General features: G+C 46.2%; 1 protein-coding gene across 1 annotated transcript; it reads left to right on the top strand.

Annotated features, from left to right (window-relative positions):
- Positions 1–9,430: 9,430 nt before the first annotated feature.
- LOC148430674 (uncharacterized) lies at positions 9,431–14,771 on the top strand. The gene is made up of 6 exons (XM_088466561.1): positions 9,431–9,482; positions 9,600–9,680; positions 9,800–9,918; positions 10,062–10,313; positions 10,548–10,824; positions 13,174–14,771. Exons 2-6 carry the CDS (start codon positions 9,647–9,649, stop codon positions 14,634–14,636), a joined length of 2,145 nt encoding a protein of 714 aa, XP_088322687.1. The 5' UTR covers positions 9,431–9,482; positions 9,600–9,646; the 3' UTR covers positions 14,637–14,771.
- The last annotated feature ends 8,108 nt before the right edge of the window (positions 14,772–22,879 follow it).

Consider the following 22,879-nt stretch of genomic DNA (forward strand, 5'->3'; position numbering starts at 1 on the left):
ACACCTATCACCCTCCCATACCGGGCACACCTATCACCCCCCCATACCAGGCACACCTATCACCACCCCCCATACCGGGCACACCTATCACCCCCCATACCTGGCACACCTATCACCCTCCCATACCAGGCACACCTATCACCCCCCATACCTGGCACACCTATCGCCCTCCCATACCGGGCACACCTATCACCCCCCCATACCAGGCACACCTATCACCAGCCCCCATACCGGGCACACCTATCACCCCCCATACCTGGCACACCTATCACCCTCCCATACCAGGCACACCTATCACCCCCCATACCTGGCACACCTATCGCCCTCCCATACCGGGCACACCTATCACCCCCCCATACCAGGCACACCTATCACCAGCCCCCATACCGGGCACACCTATCACCCCCCATACCTGGCACACCTATCACCCTCCCATACCAGGCACACCTATCAGTGACAATGGAGCTGCTCCTCTGGGCACAGTGGGGTCACCAGCTGAGCTGCCGCCGCATCTCTCCTGGGGGCCCCGGAGCCCCTCCCACCCTGACACTGCCTGTAACCCCGCCCCCGGCTCCGCCCAGCGCCTGACGTCAGGATAGTTATTCCGGAGATGAAGATCTATCTGTGCGTTCCACCTGACTTCCGGGTCGTGCGTTTCACCGACAGGAAGTAGTATAGTAATTTCTGGTTCTGTAATTTTCGAGACAACGCAGAGAGGAGACATCACTGTGTCCGGCTACCGCAGGTAATGTACCTACTATACAGGGGGAGCAGCCTGCGGTGCCGACTATACAGGGGGAGCAGCCTGTGGTGCCTACTATACAGGGGGAGCAGCCTGCGGTGCCGACTATACAGGGGGAGCAGCCGGTGGTGCCTACTATACAGGGGGAGCAGCCTGTGGTGCCTACTATACAGGGGGAGCAGCCTGTGGTGCCTATTATACAGGGGGAGCTGCCTGTGGTGCCTATTATACAGGGGGAGCAGCCTGTGGTGCCTATTATACAGGGAGAGCAGCCTGTGGTGCCTACTATACAGGGGGAGCGGCCTGTGGTGCCTGCTATACAGGGGGAGCGGCCTGTGGTGCCTGCTATACAGGGGGAGAGACCTGTGGTGTCCTACTATACAGGGGGAGCAGCCTGTGGTGCCTACTATACAGGGGGAGCGGCCTGTGGTGCATGCTATACAGTGGAAGCAGCCTTTGGTATCCTATATAGGGGAGCGGCCTGTGGTGCCTACTTTACAGGGGGAGCAGCCTGTGGTGCATACTATACAGGGGGAGTGGCCTTTGGCACCTACTATACAGGGGGAGCGTCTTGTGGTGCTTACTATATAAGCGGAGCAGCCTGTGGTGCCAACTGTACAGGGGGAGCGACCTGTGGTGCCTACTAAACGGGGAGCAGCCTATTGTGTTCTTCTATACAGGTGGAGCAGCCTGTGGTGTCAGCTATACAGAGGAAGCTGACTGTGGTGCCTAGTATACAAGGGGAACGGCCTGTGGTCCTACTAAACGGGGAGCAGCCTGTTTTGTCCTACTATAAAGGGGGAGGAGCCTGTTGTGCCTAGTATACAGCGGGAGAGGCATTTGGTGTCAACTATATAGGGGGAGCAGTCTGTGGTGCCTACTCTGTAGGGGGAGCAGCCTGTGGTGCCTACTGTACAGGAGGAGCAGCCTGTGATGCCTATTTTAGAGGGGGAGCAGCCTGTGGTGTCCTACTATACAGGTCGAGCAGCCTGTGGTGCGTACTATACAGGGGTAGCTGCTTGTGGTGTCCTACTATACAGGGGGAGCAGCCTGTGGTGCCTTCTGTATAGGGGGAGCGACCTGTGGTGCCTACTATACAGGGGGAGTGGCCTGTGGTGCCTACTATACAGCAGGAGCGGCCTTTGCTGCCTACTATAGAGGGGGAGCGTCTTGTGGTGCTTACTATATAAGCGGAGCAGCCTGTGGTGCCAACTACAGAGGGAACGGCCTGTGGTGCCTACTATGCAGGGGGAGCAGCCTGTGGTGTGTACTATACAGGGGGAGCGACCTCTGGTGCCTACTAAACAGGGAGCGGCCTGTGGTGCCTACTATGCAGGGTGAGCGACCTGTGGATTTCTACTATACATGGGCGTGGCCTGTTGCCTACTATACTGGGGTAGCGGCCTGTGGATTCCTACTATACAGAAGGAGCAGCCTGTGGTGCCTTCTATATAGGGGAAAGGCCTCTAGTGCCCTACTATACATTGGAAATGGCATATGTTGCCCTGCTATACAGGAGGAGCAGCCTGTGATGGCCTGTTATACAAAAAAGTAGCCTGTCATTATTATTATACAGGGGGAGCGGCATGGAGTGTCCTGTTATTATTATTATACAGGGGGAGCAACCTGTGGTGTCCTGTTATTACTATTTAGTGAGCAGTCTTTTGTGTACTGATATTTCAATACAGGGGGAGCAACCTGTGGTGTCCTGTTATTACTATTTAGTGAGCAGTCTTTTGTGTACTGATATTTCAATACAGGGGGAGCAGCCTGTGGTGTCCTGTTGTTATCATTATAATTATTATTATTATACAGAGGGAGTAGCCTGAGGTGTCCTGTTGTGTGCCGGCCTCTGAGGATCCTTATGGGGCTGGGTCACAGGAACCTCTGACACTGAACAGGGCTCTATGCTGGGGGAAAGGGGAGACTTACTGGTCACTCAGTGTTACATGTCTGACTGTGGTTATACAGATAACGGAGAAAAACTTGTACTTACCGAGAGCTGCCTCCCGGTGACAGCAGGTGGCAGTGTGACTCCCTAATAGTAGCAGCAGCGCTGCCCGTACTGATCTGGAGCCCAGGGGAGTGGTGGAAGCGGGGGAGAGAGACGGGGACAGTCTGCAGGCTCGGGGATAAATGGTGGGGCCGACCATACTCAGATCCATGAGCAGATAGGAGAGCAAGCCCGGAAAGTCATATGTACGGGATACGGAGGTCTCAGGCGGCTATTGGACAGGGAGATGCTGCCATCCTCAGTGATTGGTTGGGGACGCGGGGAGACACTGAAGATGTTATTGACCGGCTACAACACAGCTGTAGCGCGTATTTTGCGATCACTGCTCAGTCGTTACAGCCTATAGAAATATTTTTAGTATATGTCACACTTAAAACGGCTGTGTGTAATGGACTATCTCACCTGTTAAGGTTAATTATTCAATAAGAATTATATAATTTAATCTCTTAATGAGAAAAAATATAAAAAAATATTTCTGTAATTCATAGATTTTAGCCAATCAGCTGGATTTGGTGTCAGTACATAATGCCGCCGTTTTAGGATTCTGTATGTAATTTATACAGCTTTGTAGTGTTCACTCTAGCTCCGGGGACAGGCAGGGCGCCGGAGCTAGAGAGGGCACTTCCGCGCGCCGAAGGCAACTGAAAAAGGGGCGTGGCCATTGAAAAGGGGGCATGTCTATAAGACGCGTCACCTTCTCTTTACTCTTGGGGGCGTGCCTGGCACTTACGGATGCGCAGGGCAGCCCCCAAGCGCTGCTGAGAGGTAGAATAGATGCCGGGCGCATGCGCCCAGCGTCTGATCACCAGCGATGACCGGGTCACCGCACATTTCCCCACCCACGGGACACCAAAGATGGCACCCGCATTCTGTCTTAGTGCTGCGTGGTGACGGCAAGGCGCAGCGCCCCGCTAAAACAGCCTAGCGGGAAAGGTAGCTCTTTAATGGATAGGTTACTGTGCAAGTATTATTCACCTCCATCGTGAGGCGTTTCCTAGTCACGTCAAACCTTGATCAGCTCTGCAATGAGCAACAGTCCTCACATATTACTTAGCTCATCCGCCAGCCGGTTACTATACAGGCATCAGATGTAGGTAAGATGTCCAGCGAGCCATTTACTAAACAGGCATCAGTTTTAGGTAAGCTGTCCAGCGATCCGGTTACTATACAGGCATCAGATTTAGGTAAGCTGTCCAGCGAGCCGCTTACTATACAGGCATCAGATTTAGGTAAGCTGTCCAGCGATCCGGTTACTATACAGGCATCAGATTTAGGTAAGCTGTCCAGCGAGCCGGTTACTATACAGGCATCAGATTTAGGTAAGCTGTCCAGCGAGCCGGTTACTATACAGGCATCAGATTTAGGTAAGCTGTCCTATGAGCCGGTTACTATACAGGCATCAGATTTAGGTAAGCTGTCCTGTGAGCCGGTTACTATACAGGCATCAGATTTAGGTAAGCTGTCCAGCGATCCGGTTACTATACAGGCATCAGATTTAGGTAAGCTGTCCAGCGAGCTGTTTACTATACAGGCATCAGATTTAGGTAAACTGTCCAGCGAGTCGGTTACTATACAGGCATCAGATTTAGGTAACCTGTCCAGCCGGCCGGTTACTATACAGGCATCAGATTTAGGTAACCTGTCCAGCCGGCCGGTTACTATACAGGCATCAGATTTAGGTAAGCTGTCCAGCGAACCGGTTATTATACAGGCATCAGATTTAGGTAAACTGTCCAGTGAGTCGGTTACTATACAGGCATCAGATTTAGGTAAGCTGTCCAGCGAGCCGGTTATTATACAGGCATCAGATTTAGGTAAGCTGTCCAGTGAACCGGTTACTATACAGGCATCAGATTTAGGTAAGCTGTCCAGCGAGCCAGTTATTGTACAGGCATCAGTTTTAGGTAAGCTGTCCAGCAAGCCAGTTATTATACAGGCATCAGATTTAAGTAAGCTATCCAGCGAGCAAGGTACTATACAGGCATCAGATTTAGGTAAGCTGTCCAGCGAGCCGGTTACTATACAGGCATCAGATTTAGGTAAACTGTCCAGCAAGCCGGTTACTATACAGGCATCAGATTTAGGTAAGCTGTCCAGCGAGCCAGTTACTATACAGGCATCAGATTTAGGTAAGCTGTCCAGTGAACCAGTTACTTTACAGGCATCAGATTTAGGTAAGCTGTCCAGCGAGCCGGTTACTATACAGGCATCAGATTTAGGTAAGCTGTCCAGCGAGCCGGTTATTATACAGGCATCAGATTTAGGTAAGCTGTCCAGCGAGTCGTTTACTATACAGGCATCAGATTTAGGTAAGCTGTCCTGTGAGCCGGTTACTATACAGGCATCAGATTTAGGTAAGCTGTCCAGCGAGCCGGTTACTATACAGGCATCAGATTTAGGTAAGCTGTCCAGCGAGCCGGTTACTATACAGGCATCAGATTTAGGTAAGCTGTCCAGCGAGCCGGTTACTATACAGGCATCAGATTTAGGTAAGCTGTCCAGCGAGCCGGTTACTATACAGGCATCAGATTTAGGTAAGCTGTCCAGCGAGCCGGTTACTATACAGGCATCAGATTTAGGTAAGATGTCCAGCGAGCCGGTTACTATACAGGCATCAGATTTAGGTAAGCTGTCCAGCGAGCCGGTTACTATACAGGCATCAGATTTAGGTAAGCTGTCCAGCGAGTCGGTTACTATACAGGCATCAGATTTAGGTAAGATGCCCAGCGAGCCGGTTACTATACAGGCATCAGATTTTGGTAAACTGCCCAGCGAGCCGGTTACTATACAGGCATCAGATTTAGGTAAGCTGTCCAGCGATCCGGTTACTATACAGGCATCAGATTTAGGTAAACTGCCCAGCGAGCCGGTTACTATACAGGCATCAGATTTAGGTAAACTACCCAGCGAGCCGGTTACTATACAGGCATCAGATTTAGGTAAGCTGCCCAGCGAGCCGGTTACTATACAGGCATCAGATTTAGGTAAGCTGCCCAGCGAGCCGGTTACTCTACAGGCATCAGATTTAGGTAAGCTGTCCAGCGAGCCGGTTACTCTACAGGCATCAGATTTAGGTAAGCTGTCCAGCGAGCTGGTTATTATACAGGCATCAGATTTAGGTAAGCTGTCCAGCGAGCCGGTTACTATACAGGCATCAGATTTAGGTAAGCTGTCCAGCGAGCCGGTTACTATACAGGCATCAGATTTAGGTAAGATGTCCAGCGAGCCGGTTACTATACAGGCATCAGATTTAGGTAAGCTGTCCAGCGAGCCGGTTACTATACAGGCATCAGATTTAGGTAAGCTGTCCAGCGAGTCGGTTACTATATAGGCATCAGATTTAGGTAAGCTGTCCAGCGAGCCGGTTACTATACAGGCATCAGATTTAGGTAAGCTGTCCAGCGAGCCGGTTACTATACAGGCATCAGATTTAGGTAAGCTGTCCAGCGAGCCGGTTACTATACAGGCATCAGATTTAGGTAAGCTGTCCAGCGAGTCGGTTACTATATAGGCATCAGATTTAGGTAAGATGCCCAGCGAGCCGGTTACTATACAGGCATCAGATTTAGGTAAACTGTCCAGCGATCCGGTTACTATACAGGCATCAGATTCAGGTAAACTGCCCAGCGAGCCGGTTACTATACAGGCATCAGATTTAAGTAAACTGCCCAGCGAGCCGGTTACTATACAGGCATCAGATTTAGGTAAGCTGTCCAGCGAGCCGGTTACTATACAGGCATCAGATTTAGGTAAGCTGTCCAGCGAGCCGGTTACTATACAGGCATCAGATCTAGGTAAGCTGTCCAGCGAGCCGGTTACTATACAGGCATCAGATTTAGGTAAACTGTCCAGCGAGCCGGTTACTATACTGGCATCAGATTTAGGTAAGCTGTCCAGCGAGCCGGTTACTATACAGGCATCAGATTTAGGTAAGCTGTCCAGCGAGCCGGTTACTATACAGGCATCAGATTTAGGTAAGCTGTCCAGCGAGCCGGTTACTATACAGGCATCAGATTTAGGTAAGCTGTCCAGCGAGCCGGTTACTATACAGGCATCAGATACTGGACTCGGTAGTGGGATTGCTGCTGATGCGCGTTTTACCTTAGATTGCTCACAGTACACCCTTAGGGTTCACTCTAGCTCCGGTGGCAGGCATTGCGCCGGAGCTAGAAAGGGCACTTCCGTGCGCGCGCCCTAAAAGGGGGCATGGCCATTGAAAAGGGGGCGCGTCTATAAGACGTATCCCCTTTTTGTCACTGTTGGGGGCGTGCCCTGCACTTACGGACACGCCGGCAGCCCCCAAGCGCTGCCGCCAGGGAGAATAGATGCTGGGCGCATGTGCATGGTGTCTATTCTCTGGCGGTGACCGTGTCAGCGCACATTTCCCCACCCGTGGGACACAATGACCCGTGGGTGAAGACAGCACCCACAGGCTGCGAGGGCAGGGCGCTTTTTGCCCTTCTGGAGGGCAGGGCGCCGCGCCCCGCTAAAACAGCCTAGCGGGAATGGAGAGCACACCAGGTTGTCTCTTATATTGAGATGGAGCCAATCGGTTTACCTCTATTTTGAATAGCATTGATTTGGTCCACTGACATTGTCTTGGTCAGTGTTATACATGATCGTTATTGGACCAAATCAGTGTCAGTCAATATAGTAGTAAACCCTGGTGATCATCTATGTGCTGACTGGGGAGGTGAGAGAATCTGGGAGTGTCACAGTGACATCACTAATATCTAGGGGTAAATTTACTAAAGTGAGAGTTTTTAGAAATGAGTTTTAAAAGTGATGTTGCCCATAGCAACCAATCAGATTCTACTTAACATTTAACTAGCAGCTGCTAGAAGATAATAGCTAGAATCTGATTGGTTGATATGGGCAACATCACTTTTAAAATTCACTTCTAAAAACTCTCACTTTAGTAAATTTACCCCCTATAGTGGTAATACAGGGACATGACTGGGGAGGTGAGGGGATCTGGGAGTGTCACAGTGACATCACTTATATCTATAGTAATAATACAGGGACATGACTGGGGAGGTGAGGGGATCTGGGGGTATCACAGTGACATCACTTATATCTATAGTAATAATACAGGGACATGACTGGGGAGGTGAGGGGATCTGGGAGTGTCACAGTGACATCACTTATATCTATAGTAATAATACAGGGACATGACTGGGGAGGTGAGGGGATCTGGGAGTGTCACAGTGATATCACTTATATCTATAGTAATAATATAGGGACATGACTGGGGAGGTGAGGGGATCTGGGAGTGTCACAGTGACATCACTTATATCTATAGTAATAATACAGGTACATGACTGGGGAGGTGAGGGGATCTGGGGGTATCACAGTGACATCACTTATATCTATAGTAATAATACAGGGACATGACTGGGGAGGTGAGGGGATCTGGGACTGTCACAGTGACATCACATATCTATAGTAATAATACAGGGACATGACTGGGGAGGTGAGGGGATCTGGGACTGTCACAGTGACATCACTTATATCTATAGTAATAATACAGTGACATGACTGGGGAGGTGAGAGGATCTGGGAGTGTCACAGTGACATCACTTATATCTATAGTAATAATAGACATAACTGGGAGGTGAGGGGATCTGGGAGTGTCACAGTGACATCACTTATATCTATAGTAATAATACAGGGACATGACTGGGGAGGTGAGGGGATCTGGGAGAGTGACTGTGATATCACTTATATCTATAGTAATAATACAGGGACATGACTGGGGAGGTGAGGGGATCTGGGGGTATCACAGTGACATCACTTATATCTATAGTAATAAAATAGGGACATGACTGGGGAGGTGAGGGGATCTGGGGGTATCACAGTGACATCACTTATATCTATAGTAATAATATAGGGACATGACTGGGGAGGTGAGGGGATCTGGGAGTGTCACAGTGACATCACTTATATCTATAGTAATAATACAGGGACATGACTGGGGAGGTGAGGGGATCTGGGGGTATCACAGTGACATCACTTATATCTATAGTAATAATATAGGGACATGACTGGGGAGGTGTGGGGATCTGGGAGTGTCACAGTGACATCACTTATATCTATAGTAATAATACAGGGACATGACTGGGGAGGTGAGGGGATCTGGGGGTATCACAGTGACATCACTTATATCTATAGTAATAATACAGGACATGACTGGGGAGGTGAGGGGATCTGGGAGTGTCACAGTGACATCACTTATATCTATACTAATAATACAGGGACATAACTGGGAGGTGAGGGGATCTGGGAGTGTCACAGTGACATCACATATCTATAGTAATAATACTGCGGCTTGACTGGGAAGCTGAGGGGATCTGGGAGCATAACAGTGGCATCACTTCTGTCTTTAGTAGTAATACAGTAACATGACTGGGGAGGTGAGAGGGTCTGGGAGTGTCACTGTGATATCACTTATATCTAGTAATAATACAGGGACATGACTGTGTAGATGAGGGATCTGGGAGTGTATGCAGTGATATTTGGTGTCTCCCCCAATACACAGGATTACACAGTAGTGAAGAAGACATACGGTGTGTGTGAGACACACAGCAGCCATCCCCGTGTGTCAGGAGGTCTGAGCAGCACCCAGAGCCCCATCACGGTGCCTCCACCTCACTCATACATAAGAGAAACAAAGACCAGAAGATCTTAGAACTCACCAAAAAGATCATTCAGCTGCTGACTGGAGAGGTGAATGCTGGGAATGGGACATTACACAATATCACCAGGGGATGTGTCTGGGTGATGACTGTATCATTGTCTGTGTCAGGTTTCTGTAAGGATGTCACTGTCTATGTCTCCATGCAGGGGGGGGGGACTATATAGAGGAACACAGGGGTCTGTACAAAGACGGGATGATGGAGAATCAATGGCCATTCACATCACTGGGTAAGAGGAGACTCATTTATTGTACAGGGGAGATCAGGTAAGGGGGCCCTTTATACACACATCACTTGATAATTATATGTATATATACAATTTACTCAGACACTGTGTGTCTCCTACAGATGGACCCAGTAACAGAAACACTCCAGAGAGATGTCCCCGTCCTCTTTATTCAGAGGATTGTACAGAGGAGACTGACAGGATCCCACAGGAGAAGCAGAGAATCCCACAGGAGGATCAGGTAGGTGGTATTTAGGGTCTCACCAATATAACATAGTGACTGTCACAATATGATCTGTAGAACAGCTGAGTTTGTCTTATACAGTGATTTTATACTGTGTAATCTCAATGAAATCTGATGGTATTATTTTATGGGTTATTTAGGGTGAAGATCTATCTGATAATAAAGCAGAAGTTACAGAGGATGAAGAGACGTATGTGACTGATAATAAGGCAGAAGATACAGAGGGAGAAGAGACATATGTGACTGATAAGGCAGAAGATACAGAGGGAGAAGAGATGTATGTGACTGATATAAAGGCAGAAGATATAGAGGGAGAAGAAGAGACGTATGTGACTGATATAAAGGCAGAAGATACAGAGGGAGAAGAAGAGACGTATGTGACTGATATAAAGGCAGAAGATATAGAGGGAGAAGAAGAGACGTATGTGACTGATATAAAGGCAGAAGATATAGAGGGAGAAGAAGAGACATATGTGACTGATAAGGCAGAAGATACAGAGGGAGAAGAGATGTATGTGACTGATATAAAGACAGAAGATATAGAGGGAGAAGAAGAGACGTATCTGACTGATATAAAGGCAGAAGATATAGAGGGAGAAGAGGAGACGTATGTGACTGATATAAAGGCTGAAGATATAGAGGGAGAAGAAGAGACGTATGTGACTGATATAAAGGCAGAATATATAGAGGGAGTAGAGACGTATGTGACTGATATAAAGGCAGAAGATATAGAGGGAGAAGAAGAGACGTATGTGACTGATATAAAGGCAGAAGATTTAGAGGGAGAAGATTACACGTATGTGACTGATATAAAGGAAGAAGATATAGATGGAGAAGAAGAGACGTATGTGAGGGGTGATCAGCAGTGTAAGGAGGAGGAAATCCCTACAGATATCAGCATAGGTGAGTAATAAACACTTATTACAGTAGAGAGTCACATATTTTCCTTGCTTAGTCACTACAACAATTTCTTATCATACACCCTCCTCTGTCAGTACAGACTAATGGGAAAGATGTCTCTGTCCAGTGGGGGAGTCAGGAGACATCTGACTTAGACACTGGGTTTGGAGCCATAGCTCCTGCTAGACTCCTGTTCTGTCTTACAATCATTTTTGCAGTACCAGCCAATAGATTGAAGCGGGTGAGCTCTTAGTGCATAGTTCCCCCGATGCGCATTTCGCCTATTGCTTACTCATGGACTCCATATACGAATTATGTATTGTATGTTAATGAATGATTAAATAAATTATAACCATCTTTAAAAATAGATGAGTTACATATTTGCCAATAAGTAAAACATTGTTGTAACAATTTAATATAACAATTATAGCAACGCAATATACAATATTCTGCGGTATGCCTGCTGATTAGCAGCAAAATAGTGTAACAACTCAACATGCAACATTGTTTTATTAAAGTGGTCTTATAAGAAAGAGATACTCTGGTATTTACTACCATCTAACCAGGATAATATCAATACAGAGTAGATTATCTTTAATAATTAACAATCATAGGAAGTCCAATTTTGAAGCGGATATGACCCTTAGTGCATTTTTTAATCATTTAACAATTAAAATATTTCTGTTTATTTACTTTCTTTATTAGTGTAGATTTTGTTTAATATTTCGCTAATGATGTTTTTCGTCAAGGGGATTTATTTTTAATTATTAAAAGTAAAATTTTTATTACTATCTCTCGATTTGTGCACCACGATACTGCTTTTCTTTCCTTTTTTGCATTAACTCAGGGATATCTTCCAAATCTTCATAGCATCTCATCTCGATCTTCTCCGGTTTCCGGTGAAGATTTATTCAGACAATGCCACGGCTGTGGCATATCTCAATCACCAGGGGGGCACAAAGAGTTGCTTGGCAATATGGGAAATGGCCAACATTTTGCAATGAGCAGAGGACCACCTGCTGGCTATATTCTCTGTGTTCATTCCCTGGGTCAAAAATTGGAAGGCCTCAATCCCATATATCTCACATGGAACAATGTCTACCTCATTGCCTTTGCCTCAGTTGGAAGGGGTTCTGAGCTCAGTGCTCTATCTTGTTGTTCATCCTTTCTTGTATTTCATGATGACAAGATGGTGTGCTTCGTACACAGCCCTACTACTTACCAAAGGTGGTTTTTCATTTCTGATCGTGGTTCCAGTTTTGTCTGGTGATTATTCTTCCCTTGAATTTGAGGCTTGTCGTTCTTTGGATGTTGTCCGTGCCTATCGTACCTATGTTCGCCGCACCTGTGACATTCGTAAGGCAGACAACTTGTTTGTCTATGATTCTTACAAATATGGATTGGCCGGCTTCAAAGTGGTTTTCGTTGGCTTTGTGCTGTTATACATCCAGACTTACATTGCTGGACGCTAGTAAGTTCCTTCCAGAGTTATGGCTCATTTTACTCGGCCGGTGAGTGCCTCTTTGGCTGCGTACCATGGGGACTTGGTGGACCAACTGTGTTGTACAGCCACCTGGTTTTCTGTGTATTCTTTTGCCAAATTCTATCATTTTGACACCTTTGATTTTAAAGAAGTGAACTTTGGACGCAAGGTGCTCCGTACTGCTACAGCGCACTTCCTTCCGTGAGGACTTCTCTGTCCCCAGACTCCAGTTTCCCCCAGTGGAAGTAGGAGAAAACAGGATTTTTGTACTTGCTAGTATAATCCTGTCCTCCAATTTTATTAGTGACTCTGGGCTCCCTCCCGGTGCTGCTATGGTTCTTGTTGTGTGATCCTACTGGGTGTTGCCTGTTGTAATGTTATCTTGTTAATCAGGGGTTCCTTTTCTTCTGTTCTCTGTCTCCTCTTGGGCTTGCTTAAAGTTAACTGAGTCAGGTGGGCCATAGAGGGGGATTTCAATTGCAGAGTCTCCACTAATCATCTATACCCCAGCGTCCCCCATGGAATTAGAGGAAGGGATTTTACTGGTAAGTACAAAATTCCTGTTGTTCGGTTTGTTCCAGATTGGATAACCATTGTTGACCTCATTTATGAATGTTGGCTGCCCAAAACCCTGTCGGCGGTTCATGGCTTTACCCTCCTCAGACCTCAGTCAGGTACTCTCCATGGCTGATTTTGAGCCTTGCTGTTTTGAAAATGCTCTGACCAAGTCATCTGGCCATAATGATTAAGCCCTTATCAAAGTGATTACATTCCTGGAAATTTGGAGACATTTCACCACAGTCTTTATTAATAAATGGAACTTGTTGTGGGCAAACATTTATATTCCCTTATATTTATTTTATTCCCAGCAGATGGATGTAACAGCCGGAATGTCTCAGAGGATCATTGTAAAATTGATGATGACGACATCACCCGAGATTCTTCAGAAGAAAACCCAATTACCCCAAGTATACCTACAGTACCTCACAGTGCAGATATATCATCTGAGCCCTCTGATCATGGGGAGTGTTCTGATAAATCAGATATTGGTGCATCTGTTACATCTCGTACAATAGATAAAATATTTCCCTGTTTTAAACAGAACACAAAACTTACCACCCAGCAGCCAGCTAAGGCAGGTGAGAGGCCATTTCCATGTTCTGAGTGTGGGAAAGGTTATACACAGAAATCAGATCTTGTTAGACATCAGAGAAGTCACACAGGTGAGAAACAATTTCCATGTTCTGAGTGTGTAAAATATTTTACACGCAAAACAGCTCTTGTTGCACATCAGAGGCTTCATACAGGTGAGAGACCATTTCCATGTTCTGAGTGTGGGAAAGGTTTTACACAGAAATCAGAACTTGTTAGACATCGGAGAAGTCACACAGTTGAGAAACAATTTCCATGTTCTGAGTGTGGAAAACATTTTACACGCAAATCAGCTCTTGTTATGCATCAGAGAAGTCACACAGGTGAGAGGCCATTTCCATGTCCTGAGTGTGGGAAATGTTTTACAAAGAAATCAACTCTTGTTATACATCAGAGATATCACACAGGTGAGAAGCCTTTTTTGTGTTCTGAGTGTGGAAAATATTTTAGATATAAATCATATTTAATCATACATGAGAGAAGTCACACAGGTGAGAAGCCATTTCCTTGCACTGGATGTGGGAAATGTTTTTCACTGAAATCAGATCTTGTTACACATCAAAGACGTCACACAGGTGAGAAGCCATTTCCATGTACTGAGTGTGGAAAATGTTTTACACTAAAATCAGATCTTGTTACACATCAGAAAAGTCACACAGGTGAGAGGCCATTTCCATGCTCTGAGTGTGGGAAATGTTTTACACAGAAATCAGCTCTTATTAGACATCTGAGATGTCACACAGGTGAGAATCCATTTCCATGTTCTGAGTGTGGGAAATGTTTTACACAGAAATCAGCTCTTGTAATACATCAGAGACATCACACAGGTGAGAAACCATTTCCATGCTCTGAGTGTAGGAAATGTTTTACACAGAAATCAGATCTTGTTAAACATCAGAGATATCACACAGACGAGAAGCTATTTCCATGTTCTGAGTGTGGGAAATGTTTTATACAGAAATCAGATCTTGTTAGACATCAGAGACGTCACACAGGTGAGAGACCATTTCCATGTTCTGAGTGTGGTAAATGTTTTACACAGAAATCAGATCTTGTTACACATCAGAGAAGTCACACAGGTGAGAAACCATTTCCATGTTCTGAGTGTGGGAAATGTTTTACACAGAAATCAGCTCTTGTTAGACATCAGAGACGTCACAAAGGTGACATAGTCTTCTGAGTGTGGGAAATGCAGCAACAGTGACATATATATTAAGAATGTGTGGGGTAAAGGACAAGGAGGAGTTGAAGATGTCATGCAGGCAGCATACTTGGGGGATGGCTAGGAAGAATAGGTTATCAGAAAGCGAGAGAGGGGGAGAGGTTGGGGATTTGGCAAGGGGAAAGATGATTAATTCTGTTTTGAACATATTTGAAAAAAACCATACCCGGCTTAGGTTAGCCTGCCTGTATCGCCCATCCAGGTGCAGGAAGACATAACTGGCAAAATCTCCCAACCCTGCATAGGCACATATGCAAGTGTGGTCCAGAGGAGGGGCGGGCTAGTTGGGTGACCTATATGTGGGGATAAAGGAGAGGCATGGTGTTTTGGCATCAAGTGGGAGGTAGCTAGGTTGGTGCTGCCTGTAATGGAGCTGGGGAGGTTTGGTGGGTGATTTCCATATGGGAAGTTAAAAGTGGCCTATGATATAAAGCTAGGTGGGTGATCCCTTTCGGACAAAGGCGAGGTGACTTCTGCCTATGTAGCAGAAAAGGATCATTGTGAGAAAACCTGCTGAATATGAACTTTCTCCATGTCCTCGTAGCGTCTGTCCTACCACACATTATAGCTATATAGTGTGTTATATCATTCCCCATAACATGTCTCTGCTCACCCCCATACTGTGTTATATGATTCCCCATAGCATGTCTCTGCTCACCCCTATACTGTGTGTTATATCATTCCCCATAGCATGACTCTGCTCACCCCCTATACTATGTGTTATATCATTCCCCATAGCATGTCTCTGCTCACCCCCATACTGTGTTATATCATTCCCCATAGCATGTCTCTGCTCACCCCCTATACTATGTGTTATATCATTCCCCATAGCATGTCTCTGCTCACCCCCATACTGTGTTATATCATTCCCCATAGCATGTCTCTGCTCACCCCATACTGTGTTATATCATTCCCCATAGCATGTCTCTGCTCACCCCCATACTGTTATATCATTCCCCATAGCATGTCTCTGCTCAGCCCATACTGTTATATCATTCCCCATAGCATGTCTCTGCTCACCCCCATACTGTGTTATATCATTCCCCATAGCATGTCTCTGCTCACCCCATACTGTGTTATATAATTCCCCATAGCATGTCTCTGCTCACCCCCATACTGTTTTATATCATTCCCCATAACATGTCTCTGCTCACCCCATACTGTGTGTTATGTCATTCCCCATAGCATGTCTCTGCTCACCCCATACTGTGTTATATCATTCCCCATAGCATGTCTCTGCTCACCCCATACTGTGTTATGTCATTCCCCATAGCATGTCTCTGCTCACCCCCATACTCTTTTATATCATTCCCCATAGCATGTCTCTGCTCACCCCATACTGTGTTATATCATTCCCCATAGCATGTCTCTGCTCACCCTCATACTGTGTGTTATATCATTCCCCATAGCATGTCTCACCCCTATACTGTGTTATATCATTCCCCATAGCATGTCTCTGCTAACCCCCATACTGTTATATCATTCCCCATAGCGTGTCTCTGCTCACCCTCATACTGTGTTATATCATTACACATAGCATGTCTCTGCTCACCCCATACTGTGTTATCATTCCCCATAGCATGTCTCTTCTCACCCCTATACTGTGTTATATCATTCCCCATAGCATGTCTCTGCTCACCCCATACTGTGTTATATCATTCCCCATAGCATGTCTCTGCTCACCCCCATACTGTGTTATATCATTCCCCATAGCATGTCTCTGGTCACCCCCTATACTGTGTTATATCATTCCCCATAGCATGTCTCTGCTCACCCCCATACTGTGTGTTATATCATTCCCCATAGCATGTCTCTGCTCACCCCCATACTGTTATATCATTCCCCATAGCATGTCCCTGCTCACCCCCATACTGTATGTTATATCATTCCCCATAGCATGTCTCTGCTCACCCCCATACTGTGTTATATCATTCCCCATAGCATGTCCCTGCTCACCCCCATACTGTGTTATATCATTCCCCATAGCATGTCTCTGCTCACCCCCATACTGTGTTATATCATTCCCCATAGCATGTCTCTGCTCACCCCCATACTGTGTTATATCATTCCCCATAGCGTGTTTCTGCTCACCCCATACTGTGTTATATCATTCCCCATAGCGTGTCTCTGCTCACCCCCATACTGTTATATCATTCCCCATAGCGTGTCTCTGCTCACCCTCATACTGTGTTATATCATTCCCCATAGCGTGTCTCTGCTCACCCCCATACTGTGTTATATCATTCCCCATAGCATGTCTCTGCGCACCCCATACTGTGTTATATCATTCCCCATAGCATGTCTCTGCTCACCCCCATACTGTGTTATATCATTCCCCATAGCATGTCTCTGCTCACCCTCATACTGTGTGTTATATCATTCCCCATAGCATGTCTCACCCCTATACTGTGTTATATCATTCCCCATAGCATGTCTCTGCTCACCCCCATACTGTGTAATACCATTCCCCATAGCATGTCTCTGCTAACCCCCATACTGTTATATCATTCCCCATAGCATGTCCCTGCTCACCCCATACTGTGTTATATCATTCCCCATAGCGTGTCTCTGCTCACCCTCATACTGTGTTATATCATTACACATAGCATGTCTCTGCTCACCCCATACTGTGTTATATCATTCCCCATAGCATGTCTCTGCTCACCCCCATACTGTGTTATATCATTCCCCATAGCATGTCTCTGCTCACCCCCATACTGTTTTATATCATTCCCCATAGCATGTCTCTTCTCACCCCTATACTGTGTTATATCATTCCCCATAGCATGTCTTCTCACCCCTATACTGTGTTATATCATTCCCCATAGCATGTCTCTGCTCACCCCATACTGTGTTATATCATTCCCCATAGCATGTCTCTGCTCACCCCCATACTGTGTTATATCATTCCCCATAGTATGTCTCTGCTCACCCCATACTGTGTTATATCATTCCCCATAACATGTCTCTGCTCACCCCCATACTGTGTTATGTCATTCCCCATAGCATGTCTCTGCTCACCCCCATACTGTGTTATGTCATTCCCCATAGCATGTCTCTGCTCACCCCCATACTGTGTTATATCATTCCCCATAGCATGTCTCTGCTCACCCCCATAATGTGTTATATCATTCCCCATAGCATGTCTCTGCTCACCCCCATACTGTGTTATATCATTCCCCATAGCATGTCTCTGCTCACCCCCATACTGTTTTATATCATTCCCCATAGCATGTCTCTGCTCACCCCTATACTGTGTTATATCATTCCCCATAGTATGTCTCTGCTCACCCCATACTGTGTTATATCATTCCCCATAGCATGTCTCTGCTCACCCCTATACTGTGTTATATCATTCCCCATAGCATGTCTCTGCTCACCCCCATACTGTGTGTTATATCATTCCCCATAGCATGTCTCTGCTCACCCCCATACTGTGTTATATCATTCCCCATAGCATGTCTCTGCTCACCCCTATACTGTGTTATATCATTCCCCATAGCATGTCTCTGCTCAACCCTATACTGTGTTATATCATTCCCCATAGCATGTCTCTGCTCACCCCCATACTGTGTTATATCATTCCCCATAGCATGTCTCTGCTTATCCCCATACTGTGTTATATCATTCTCCATAGCATGTCTCTGCTCACCCCCATACTGTGTTATATCATTCCCCATAGCATGTCTCTGCTCACCCCCATACTGTGTTATATCATTCCCCATAGCATGTCTCTGCTCACCCTCATACTGTGTTATATCATTCCCCATAGCATGTCTCTGCTCACCCTCATACTGTGTGTTATGTCATTCCCCATAGCATGTCTCTGCTCACCCTCATACTGTGTTATATCATTCCCCATAGCATGTCTCTGCTCACCCCATACTGTGTGTTATATCATTCCCCATAGCATGTCTCTGCTCACCCCATACTGTGTTATATCATTCCCCATAGCATGTCTCTGCTCACCCCCATACTGTGTTATATCATTCCCCATAGCATGTCTCAGCTCACCCCCATACTGTGTGTTATGTCATTCCCCATAGCATGTCTCTGCTCTCCCCCATACTGTGTTATATCATTCCCCATAGCATGTCTCTGCTCACCCCTATACTGTGTTATAACATTCCCCATAGCATGTCTCTGCTCACCCTCATACTGTGTGTTATGTCATTCCCCATAGCATGTCTCTGCTCACCCCTATACTGTGTTATGTCATTCCCCATAGCATGTCTCTGCTCTCCCCCATACTGTGTTTTATCATTCCCCATAGCATGTCTCTGCTCACCCTCATACTGTGTGTTATGTCATTCCCCATAGCATGTCTCTGCTCACCCTCATACTGTGTTATATCATTCCCCATAGCATGTCTCTGCTCACCCCCATACTGTGTGTTATGTCATTCCCCATAGCATGTCTCTGCTCACCCTCATACTGTGTTATATCATTCCCCATAGCATGTCTCTGCTCACCCCCATACTGTGTTATATCATTCCCCATAGCATGTCTCTGCTCACCCCCATACTGTGTTATATCATTCCCCATAGCATGTCTCTGCTCACCCTCATACTGTGTTATATCATTCCCCATAGCATGTCTCTGCTCACCTCTATACTGTGTTATGTCATTCCCCATAGCATGTCTCTGCTCACCCTCATACTGTGTTATATCATTCCCCATAGCATGTCTCTGCTCACCCCATACTGTGTGTTATATCATTCCCCATAGCATGTCTCTGCTCACCCCATACTGTGTTATATCATTCCCCATAGCATGTCTCTGCTCACCCCCATACTGTGTTATATCATTCCCCATAGCATGTCTCAGCTCACCCCCATACTGTGTGTTATGTCATTCCCCATAGCATGTCTCTGCTCACCCCTATACTGTGTTATAACATTCCCCATAGCATGTCTCTGCTCACCCTCATACTGTGTGTTATGTCATTCCCCATAGCATGTCTCTGCTCACCCCTATACTGTGTTATGTCATTCCCCATAGCATGTCTCTGCTCACTCCCATACTGTGTTATATCATTCCCCATAGCATGTCTCTGCTCACCCCCATACTGTGTTATATCATTCCCCATAACATGTCTCTGCTCTCCCCCATACTGTGTTATATCATTCCCCATAGCATGTCTCTGCTCACCCTCATACTGTGTGTTATGTCATTCCCCATAGCATGTCTCTGCTCACCCCCATACTGTGTAATACCATTCCCCATAGCATGTCTCTGCTAACCCCCATACTGTTATATCATTCCCCATAGCATGTCCCTGCTCACCCCATACTGTGTTATATCATTCCCCATAGCGTGTCTCTGCTCACCCTCATACTGTGTTATATCATTACACATAACATGTCTCTGCTCACCCCCATACTGTGTTATATCATTCCCCATAGCATGTCTCTGCTCACCCCCATACTGTGTTATATCATTCCCCATAGCATGTCTCTGCTCACCCCCATACTGTGTTATATCATTTCCCATAGCATGTCTCTGCTCACCCCCATACTGTTTTATATCATTCCCCATAGCATGTCTCTTCTCACCCCTATACTGTGTTATATCATTCCCCATAGCATGTCTCTTCTCACCCCTATACTGTGTTATATCATTCCCCATAGCATGTCTCTGCTCACCCCATACTGTGTTATATCATTCCCCATAGCATGTCTCTTCTCACCCCTATACTGTGTTATATCATTCCCCATAGCATGTCTCTTCTCACCCCTATACTGTGTTATATCATTCCCCATAGCATGTCTCTGCTCACCCCATACTGTGTGTTATATCATTCCCCATAGCATGTCTCTGCTCAGCCCCATACTGTGTTATATCATTCCCCATAGTATGTCTCTGCTCACCCCATACTGTGTTATATCATTCCCCATAGCATGTCTCTGCTCACCCCCATACTGTGTTATGTCATTCCCCATAGCATGTCTCTGCTCACCCCCATACTGTGTTATATCATTCCCCATAGCATGTCTCTGCTCACCCCCATAATGTGTTATATCATTCCCCATAGCATGTCTCTGCTCACCCCCATACTGTGTTATATCATTCCCCATAGCATGTCTCTGCTCACCCCCATACTGTTTTATATCATTCCCCATAGCATGTCTCTTCTCACCCCTATACTGTGTTATATCATTCCCCATAGTATGTCTCTGCTCACCCCATACTGTGTTATATCATTCCCCATAGCATGTCTCTGCTCACCCCCATACTGTGTGTTATATCATTCCCCATAGCATGTCTCTGCTCACCCCCATACTGTGTTATATCATTCCCCATAGCATGTCTCTGCTCACCCCTATACTGTGTTATATATCATTCCCCATAGCAGGTCTCTGCTCACCCCCATACTGTGTTATATCATTCCCCATAGCATGTCTCTGCTCACCCCCATACTGTGTGTTATATCATTCCCCATAGCATGTCTCTGCTCACCCCCATACTGTGTTATATCATTCCCCATAGCATGTCTCTGCTCACCCCTATACTGTGTTATATCATTCCCCATAGCATGTCTCTGCTCACCCCTATACTGTGTTATATCATTCCCCATAGCATGTCTCTGCTCACCCCCATACTGTGTTATATCATTCCCCATAGCATGTCTCTGCTTATCCCCATACTGTGTTATATCATTCTCCATAGCATGTCTCTGCTCACCCCCATACTGTGTTATATCATTCCCCATAGCATGTCTCTGCTCACCCCCATACTGTGTTATATCATTCCCCATAGCATGTCTCTGCTCACCCTCATACTGTGTTATATCATTCCCCATAGCATGTCTCTGCTCACCCCCATACTGTGTTATATCATTCCCCATAGTATGTCTCTGCTCACCCCATACTGTGTTATATCATTCCCCATAGCATGTCTCTGCTCACCCCCATACTGTGTTATGTCATTCCCCATAGCATGTCTCTGCTCACCCCCATACTGTGTTATATCATTCCCCATAGCATGTCTCTGCTCACCCCCATAATGTGTTATATCGTTCCCCATAGCATGTCTCTGCTCACCCCCATACTGTGTTATATCGTTCCCCATAGCATGTCTCTGCTCACCCCCATACTGTGTTATATCGTTCCCCATAGTATGTCTCTGCTCACCCCATACTGTGTTATATCATTCCCCATAGCATGTCTCTGCTCACCCCCATACTGTGTGTTATATCATTCCCCATAGCATGTCTCTGCTCACCCCCATACTGTGTTATATCATTCCCCATAGCATGTCTCTGCTCACCCCTATACTGTGTTATATATCATTCCCCATAGCATGTCTCTGCTCACCCCCATACTGTGTTATATCATTCCCCATAGCATGTCTCTGCTCACCCCCATACTGTGTGTTATATCATTCCCCATAGCATGTCTCTGCTCACCCCCATACTGTGTTATATCATTCCCCATAGCATGTCTCTGCTCACCCCTATACTGTGTTATATCATTCCCCATAGCATGTCTCTGCTCACCCCCATACTGTGTGTTATATCATTCCCCATAGCATGTCTCTGCTCACCCCATACTGTGTTATATCATTCCCCATAGCATGTCTCTGCTCACCCCATACTGTGTGTTATATCATTCCCCATAGCATGTCTCTGCTCACCCCATACTGTGTTATATCATTCCCCATAGTATGTCTCTGCTCACCCCATACTGTGTTATATCATTCCCCATAGCATGTCTCTGCTCACCCCCATACTGTGTTATGTCATTCCCCATAGCATGTCTCTGCTCACCCCCATACTGTGTTATATCATTCCCCATAGCATGTCTCTGCTCACCCCCATAATGTGTTATATCATTCCCCATAGCATGTCTCTGCTCACCCCCATACTGTGTTATATCATTCCCCATAGCATGTCTCTGCTCACCCCCATACTGTGTTATATCGTTCCCCATAGTATGTCTCTGCTCACCCCATACTGTGTTATATCATTCCCCATAGCATGTCTCTGCTCACCCCCATACTGTGTGTTATATCATTCCCCATAGCATGTCTCTGCTCACCCCCATACTGTGTTATATCATTCCCCATAGCATGTCTCTGCTTATCCCCATACTGTGTTATATCATTCTCCATAGCATGTCTCTGCTCACCCCCATACTGTGTTATATCATTCCCCATAGCATGTCTCTGCTCACCCCCATACTGTGTTATATCATTCCCCA

This window comes from Taudactylus pleione, unplaced genomic scaffold (assembly GCF_031769625.1).
Source record: "Taudactylus pleione unplaced genomic scaffold, aTauple2 ptg003515l, whole genome shotgun sequence".
Classification (NCBI taxonomy): Eukaryota; Metazoa; Chordata; class Amphibia; order Anura; family Myobatrachidae; genus Taudactylus; species Taudactylus pleione.